At 40.8% G+C, this 8,765-nt stretch overlaps 1 protein-coding gene across 1 annotated transcript; it reads right to left on the reverse strand.

Annotated features, from left to right (window-relative positions):
• Positions 1-115: 115 nt before the first annotated feature.
• Positions 116-7,574, reverse strand: LOC104419227 (mitogen-activated protein kinase kinase 3). The gene is given in 12 exon segments (XM_039302029.1): positions 116-782; positions 1,027-1,416; positions 1,589-1,680; positions 2,451-2,558; positions 2,852-2,965; positions 4,531-4,698; positions 4,863-5,000; positions 5,109-5,161; positions 5,164-5,326; positions 5,510-5,764; positions 5,846-5,985; positions 7,397-7,574. Coding segments are annotated over 10 exon segments (1,554 nt in total). The 5' UTR covers positions 5,948-5,985; positions 7,397-7,574; the 3' UTR covers positions 116-782; positions 1,027-1,055.
• Positions 7,575-8,765: the final 1,191 nt, after the last annotated feature.

The following is an 8,765-nucleotide window of genomic DNA, read 5'->3' on the forward strand; positions in this document are numbered from 1 at the left end:
AATATCTTTCGAGATTTTCGGGAAAGCTGGTAGGAGGGAACTATGTTCACAGTTCAGCATAAAATCTAACAAGGAGATCATTCAGACCAAAGAAAATAATTACAACAAGCACAACTTAAGAAACACAAATTATTATTTTGTCCTGTACCATCATCAACGCCAAACCCTATTGGCAGAAGTTAATTAATGCCTCACAACTGGTACAAAGAAAGCAAATTCTAACGAATTGCAACAATAATCAATATAAAGGAAGAAGACAAGCAGCTTCAATAAATGATCGTCGCATTCTCTCAAATATGTAAATTACAATAACCATACATTACAATGAAGTTTTGGAGTATCTGATGACGGCGCAACTCCTCTAATTGTAAGGAGGACTGACCAGCTGCTCTTGAGGGCCCGGATCTGCCTGATATGGTGAAGTCCATACTGATAACCCCGGCATTACTTAGCAGTGGAAGTAATGGTTTCCCGATAAAACCAGTCGTGCCTCGAGAGGAGAGAAATAGAACGAACCACTTTACTGCAACTGCATCAAAAATATGCTGAGCAGCAAAAAAAAAAAAAAAAAAAGCAGGACATCCTTGAACTCCATCAGTCGTTGAAAGATGGCACATGACAGTCCCACTATCACCGCACAACAGATTTGGAGTCTGGCTTGTCACTTCTGAATATCCTGAAGGTTTGATACTGAAGTTCCTTTGCAAGCAGAAGAAAGATCCATCCCACTCCCCTCAAAGCTCAAAACAGAAACCTTCCTGAATGGATGTCCACAGGTCGGTCTGTGTAGCAAAGACGTCGTCAGATCCAATTCACTGGGATTGAGAAATCATATGAGAGACTTGCACAAAACTGTATTGCTAGGTGATAGGAAATATCATAATATAACCAACCCTAACTTATGACCAAAAAGGTTTGTTCTCTCTTTAAAGAACTTAAAATTACGTAGTGCAACACCAATACTTTTGCGATTTGGCAATGACACTTCAATTTGAAAGCTACAAACCAATATGTATGATTGCTAACCTTGGGGATGACCATCTGCTTTCATTTCTCTAGTTTATTATATTAAGCTCCTGTTTCACTATGACATAGCATCCGATTTGATTGCCTGGTTCAATCGTAAATTGCTCCTGGAATCTACCCATTCGTTTAGCAGAAAGATCAATGGAAAGATCTTTAAAATGCGGCATGCCTTCAACTTGGACTCCATCGCCGCAGATGAGGAATTGATTCCCTATAATAAAGGAGCCTGATACACGGATTGCAATCCCATCCTGACCATAATTACGGCACAGCAGTTTTTCGACGACATGTACAAGTCTTTCGGGAGGCCAGTCACCAAATAAAGTTTTCCGGATATTCGACAAGCTTCCAAAAATATCATCTGGACCAACAAATTGCTTGCCTTTGAAACTGAAAGAGGAAAATTGTAACAATATCAGCACACCTAAAAACACAGAAAATTCTCTGATTATGGATTTAAACTCCAATGCTACTTCAAAATAACATCTCTATTAAAACAATTAAATCCCAAGATGCAAAGAAAAAATTTCTAGCAACAAAATTAGAAAGAAGACTCTCTGACCTAAAAGTTGATCCTTCATTATAGAAGGTCTTCGTATGATGCCAAAGCTCATCAGGTCCATCAAATAGTAGGTAATAGTGTATTGACAACATCTGGTTAGAAGATCGAATTTATATTAAAATTCATTTAACATGACTGCAACAGCATATTTCAAGTACTGACTGAAATAACTCTCAAAATGTGCAGACAAATGTTCCGGTCCTCATTCAACTTGGAAGTTACTCAACAAATAAGCAAACAGATTAATTCAAGCATGGCTTTAACTCTGTCGATGGTTAAAATATTTGCAAAAGTCAATAGGAGAAGGATTTGACACAACAGAAGAAAAACCCAACTAGACCTAAACGTCAGGTCCTTGTGAACAAATTTACTCTACTATCTAAAATGCAAGCCCTGGTAAGATGATGCATATTCACTGAGAAATGAAATGTACTTTTTTCTTATATCTCAGGCAGTCTGGTTGAAACAGTCCAAGAGTAACCATAAGAATGTTGAAAAATTGCAATACCAACTTTCCTTCCATTAAAATCACCACATGAAAAGGTGCCACATCAAAACTTCATTAACAGGGTCACCAACAGGGGTTGCTAAACTTTTTACAAGAGAATAGCTATTGTATAGCAGCTATATATACGTCAGCACTCAGCAGGCACAACACAAAATACCGTGTAGTCACCATGTTCATCATTTCCACGATTCACGAAAAAGATCCAACAAAAGAAGCTCTACCCTCCACAAATGTATCTAGAGCTCTTGAATATTCCCATGTCTGACAAGACATATTGTCTGTAAGTCTAAACCATTGTTTCATGCATTTACAGGTTCACTGAGATTGTGCGCCCATATGTAGAAGAGAACTTACATCTGCTAGCTCTTTCATCCTTTCATTTGGATCAAAGATGCTTCTAACAAATGTTGCTAAATCAACATTGGTATGCTCATATTTTCTGATGAATGGGTGCATGAGCAGCTGCAGAAAATTCATCACAATTCAGATTAAAAATAGTGTCGTCAGTGAATGCCTGTCCTATAAGATGCAAAAAATTACCATGAGGTGGAAATTATGCAATGTAGCATGATACTAATGGCATATGGAGAAGTATGAATTCACTAAATATTTCCTCAAGGACCTCAGGGATATATATAATCATTATAAAACCCACTCAAAGACTGAAGAAGTTCCATGGGAGGTGTAAATGCCTTAAAAAGCTCAACCTGTTTTCCAAAACAGTAACTTTGATGCAAAATTTACCGCAATCTCACCTGCTCGGCAGTTGGCCGAGCATCCACATCCTTCTGCAGACATGCATCAATGAAAGAGCAGAATTCTGGTGAAAAATTGCATTTCAAAGGCGATGGGGACGGGTCATCCAAAATCTGCAATAAGCACGAAAAGGAAAAAAATTATGCATGACATTGCATAGAGCCCCCACAACTAACTTTGAATGGCATGAGCAAACCTTAGCAACTTTCGAGTATTAACAAGAACGTGTATAATCATCATTGATATATAACAACAACTAACCTTATCCCACTAGTTGAAAGATTCATCAATTGTATTGAACCGCAAAGATGGTTTTATGAAAGAATACTCATCTATGGTTGTTGAGATACCAATAAAATGTTAATAAGGATTTTAATAGTCCAAGATAAACTTTTTGGTTCTAATTAGTTAAATCTTGAATTAGTAGGATTCTATCTACATTGCCCACTGAAAGAAACCCATAAAAACTTAAACTCAATATATGTATACAGTTTATATAAATGCAGGACATTTGGGTTTTTATAAATGTAGAACAAATGAATTTTGACGTTTACATATGACCTAAGATTTTAGAATTTCGTTTCTCTTTTTGATGTTGCACGAATTATATCCATTGTCTATCCGATTGGATGTTATCTACATAATATTTTTTGGTCAATTTTTTTATTGGCAGGAAATTTCTATGATTCCATTTCCTTTTCCAAGACTCTAAGGGAGTATTTGGTAACTATTTTGTTCCCTATAGTAATTTTTGCTCATAAATGTTTTTGTTTTTATTATATTCCTTGAATGAGTTTCTGAGTATTTGAGGGTGTTTGATAACTATCCAAAATTTCTATTCCCGGAATAGAAATGTATTTGATAGGACCCTCAGATTTTTTTGTGATTTAGAATTTTTTTTTAATTTTTTAATAATTCTATTACGTTTTTCTCCTTTTTCTTTTCTCTTTTCCTTTTCTTCTCCTTCTTCCTTTGGCCAGCGACCTCGTTGGAGCATTGCCAGCCCTTGGCGAGGCCAAGCCTCATCGAGCGACCCTTGTCGGCGGCTGGGCAAGCTCGGTCTTGTTAGATCTAGAAGAGGCAACCTCGCCCAGATCATGAGGCCAACCTCACAATGGCCCAATGAGATTGAGCCTCACCCGTGGCTACAGTGAGCTTAGCTAAGCCAAATCTAGGCAAGATTGAGCCTTGCCCAACCAAGGCGAGGCCGAGCCTCGTCTAAAGGCCAACCTCGTCGGCGGTTGGGCCAGCTCAGCCTCACCAGATTTGGGCGAGGTTTGACCAGGCTCGGTCTCACCGAGGGTTGGCAACACTCCGATGAGATTGTCGGCTAAAGGAAGAAGGAAAAAGAATAAAAGGAAAAGAAGAAAAGAAAAGAGGGAAAAAATGGGCTTGTCTGTGGAATTGTTCTCGAGAATAAAGAAGCAATTTTTTTTTTACTTCTTTTGATTTTGTTCCAAATCTATTTTAGGGAACAAACAAGTTACCAAACGGATTTTTGTTCTTCTTTTGTTTTGAGAAACAAAAGAACAGAATCAAATATTGTTTACAAGGTAGGGCCTACTCCTTCAAAAGACCTTTGTCAATCCTAGAATGATGTCACGTCTCTTGAATGCAATCATACATCAAATGCAAGCAGCACAAAGTACAAGTCCACTTCTTTGAATTGACATGTCACCTGCAACATCAGATTGACTGGTCCATCTGTAGCTGTATATGGGAACTCTCCAGTACCACACTCAAACAGAGCAAGACCGAGGCTCCATATATCGGCTGGATAAGAATAGCTCTCATTGCGAATACGCTCAGGTGACATATATGTTACAGTCCCAACAAAAGTAGCACACTGGTTAATCACAAACCGGAGGCATATCAGCAGGGTATGGCATATCCTTGGAGGCACAAAAAGTTAAACTGGTAGAAAGCAGTGGACATCTGTTTTGACTTCTAAAGGAGCATATTGCAAGAGAATAAACGGTATGTTAGTTAATTTCAACCTCTATCGCTTACCATTGCCATGGAATTCTCTAAGCCAGCACTGATACCAAAATCTGTGATTTTTGCCTCCCCCTTGAGATTTACAAGCAAATTTGCAGGTTTAATGTCCCTATGAACCAAGTGTCTAACTCCATGCAAGTAGCTTAGGCCCTGCAGTGAAAGGGGCAAAAGCAAATGAAACCCAGATATATAAGCTTGGCCAAAAATGAGGGACCATGTCAAATAAAGAAATTGCTAAAACTCCAGAATAATCCTTACATGCAGGAGCTTTTGAAACATAACTGAAAGGACATCTTCTGGAATACGTTCTTCACTCGTAAGATATCTGCTAATGATCCTCCATCCATATACTCAAGAGCTATGCTTATTTGCCCAGAGTCCGGTATATAATAAGCCCCATGGAATTCCACAAGACCTTGCTCACAAGGTGCCTCACACAATGTCCGTATTTCGGTGAGGAGTTGCTGTCTTTTCTCCTAATACCAAAGATCAAACACAGTTAAGCTCCCCAAATAAAAAGAGACAGAGAGCTAAAGGATAGGAATACAAGACAAAGACAAACCTATCCTCTGAGGTAAGAAGAAGTTTGGTTGTTTTGTCCATCAATCTATAAATAGTATATGAAGCTAACTGCTGGAAACAAGCTCAGGCTTAAATACCTTTTCAAATATGTTGATCTTTTTCAAAGCGATAATTCTGTGGGTGGGTATGTGGATAGCTCTCTGGACTACACTGCTTGCCCCACTGCCTATTGACCCAAAAATCCTCATCTCATGTGAAGCACATTGATAGGTTTTCTCACTACGATCCGTTTCATCTACAGACCACGATGTGCACTTCTGCAATCCAAGTTCGTTGATATTGTAGACGCCATATGATCTGCTAAGTAAATTAACAGCTCCGCCATCTGACAGCTTCATGAACATATGAGGCGCATAAGGGGCAATGCAGGACAATATTGCATAATTATTACAAAAAAAGAACTAAGAAGATACCATGTAAGAATCAGAAGAGTCCAAGCCTGACGCGGTAGAGAATCCCTTCTCCGCATCAAACAATGGCGTGAGCTTTTTCTTTAACTTCTCCAACTCGGCCATAATTATTGCTGCCTAACTTAAGCCCTTCCTCACTTTATCTGTTCATCTCTTACAGAAAAAAAAACCAAAAGCACATGATACCGTTGGCCATATTCATTCAAAATCAATCAATGAAATCAGGATAATTGCAAACTCAGTCCTAAACCTATTATATGGGACCAATCAAGTCCTAAACCTTTTAATCAAACCAATATAGACCTAAATCTTTGAGGGAAAGTGTAATAGAGTACTCTCGGCCAAGTCTCGCCTAATCTATCTAATGTGACAGTTCGACAATGATCAACTATCATTGTCTATTTATGGGACACAGAGACTAATTATTTTCGACGAAACAACACCATTTTTGCTTAGATAAACAGCAACGTTTCTTGGTCAAGCAAGTAATGCCCCAAATTAATCCCTCCGATTCAAACCCTGATTCCTCTGAGAACCTAATCGCACCTTTTCCATGAAGCAGAAGACTCAGCAGCCATGAAACATCAAAAGTATAAATCAAACAGCAGAGGAACAATCACTTCTCACTGTCGCAGACTGAGGTAATTTGACTTCCATTCTCTTAAACCCGTCAGCCATTCATCTCTCACCAATTTCTGCTTCCGAAATGTTCAAAGTTTCAGCTAAATATCTCCTCTCGTTCGCCTGAAATCATTTTCCTCTTTGCATTGCCATTGAGTGATTGTCCTGTGAAATCTCTGGGTCCTCCTTCTGAATTCACAGTTTCAATCTCTCAGAAACTCAGTGCCCATAGAAATGACATCGAAAGAGCCAATTCCGTGCTTTAGTTTCTGCATTCCTGTGGATTCAGTAAAGCGCAGACGGCAAAATTGGTCATTAGCAATCCAACACTCCTCCCATTGAACATGGAATCGCCATCACTGGAATTGGGGTTTCTCAGGGAAATCAGGGTCCAAACAGGAGAGATTGATATGGGGATTCGGGTCTGATTTGGGCTTTAGTTACTCGATCAAGTACACATCCCACCGTTGCTGTGACACGAAGGATGGCCGGCAATGATTGGACTGCCACATTAGATAAATTTGGCGAAACGTGACTGGAAGACTAAGGTTTAGAACGCCATTCTTTTTCCCCGTACAATAGGCTTATGATCAGCCAATGATCCCACGAAATCTGCCGGTAAACTACGTCGAATATCGTAATCTTGCAGCACGAGCAGAACTACGGTTGATTTCGCAGCAAGCTAACCAGGAAAGCACGAACCCCTCATCAAGCCATGCCATACCAATTTAGCAATATACCCCAAAAAAAAAAAAAAAGAAACAAAGCTGCCTAAAAAGGAAACAAAGCCCCAGAAACGAGCATACGCGAATCAACCATACTGGAGCTGCCAATTCCAGCTTCGTACTTTCGAGAACCCGAAGTGAAGTAGAACAAACCAAGGACTCGCACATTGACGGTGCACAGAGAGCGAGAGAGAAGCGCACGAAGTACCGGAAGAAGACGAAGCGCGTGGAAAGCGGAAGCCTCGCCTGTTCGATCTGGCCGTTTCTCAATTCCCGCGCGATCGGGCGTTTCGATCGACCGTGCGCTTCTAGCTTATCCCCACGGCCGGTCGCGACGGAGCGTCGGGATGGTCTGGATTCTCGATCGTCCCCCCCTGTTCGCATTTCTCTCGCGCGTGAGATGCGTGGAACGAATCTTGATGAACCGACCGGGCCGGAGCGCTCGAGACCGGACCGCCGTCTCTCGCCCGACTAAACGGTTCGGACCGGACGGGGACCCGGCCCGGGGGAAAACGTGCGGGAGAAGAATCTATTGGGCTCGGTTCGGTTCGGTTCGGGGCGGAGCATAACCGGCGTCGTATCGTCCGCCTCGGCCTGAAGTGCAAACTGGGCCTGCCGGTGCAGTTTGGGCCGTTACCGGGCCGAGCTTACAAGCTCGCTCGTGTCGTGCGGGTTTCGGACAAACTTCAAGTACCGACCATGCACATCACATGGTGGGTGGGTCTCCCAGAATGTTTTTTTTTTTTTTTTCCCCCTTGGAGATTTTTAACAGTGTTAAATTGTATCCCACGTGCTTGTAGTAGTAACCATTATTGATGATCTTAGTCGGACAAGATAGTTTTTAATAGTCTAAATTTGTCATGGAGCAACGAACCCCGCACATCTTAGATTAGACCAGTGCACTGAGATCATGTTGATTATGGATGAAAAGAAAAGTTCAAACTGGATTTGTATGAAATTTGATGAATTCAAATGCCCTGATCAACAGTTCTGCTTCGACTCAAAAGTTCAAAATCAAATCGGGTTCGGACACAATCTTTGTTAGGATATCTTGTCGAGGTTGAGGAATGTGCTGAGACTAGATGCTGTGGGATTTTGCATGGCCCTACAGATTATCTGGCGAAGGCAGCAAAACTATTAACCGGGGATTAAACAGCGAAAGGAAAAGGAACAGTGTAGAGACTGGAATTGGAGGCCCACTGCTGTTGCCATGGTGTCCTAGAAGTTGCTATTTCACTCAAAGTCTCTGCGAGACGATCTCTGCACAAGACCATACTATTCCCAGAGATTCCCTTTCTAACGTTCTCAATTATAGCCTCAGGGAAAGGCATTGGCGATGTTTCCAACCTATATTTTGCTTTCTTCTCTCGGTGTGCAAATACTGGGACTTTTCAATAAGCTAAGCTAGAGTGATTAAGGTTCGTGGAAGGCGCTGAGTTCAGAGAGAGATGTTAATCAAGACGTCGTGCCAAGCATATAATTAATGAAATTTCTATGATAATTGGCTCCACCGCAATTAGCTGTTCCTGAGCATTCTTAAAGGTACTTAAGAGAAACTATGGATTAGGAGACGGGCC

The sequence above is a fragment of the Eucalyptus grandis genome, chromosome 9 (assembly GCF_016545825.1).
Source record: "Eucalyptus grandis isolate ANBG69807.140 chromosome 9, ASM1654582v1, whole genome shotgun sequence".
In the NCBI taxonomy this organism is placed as follows: domain Eukaryota; kingdom Viridiplantae; phylum Streptophyta; class Magnoliopsida; order Myrtales; family Myrtaceae; genus Eucalyptus; species Eucalyptus grandis.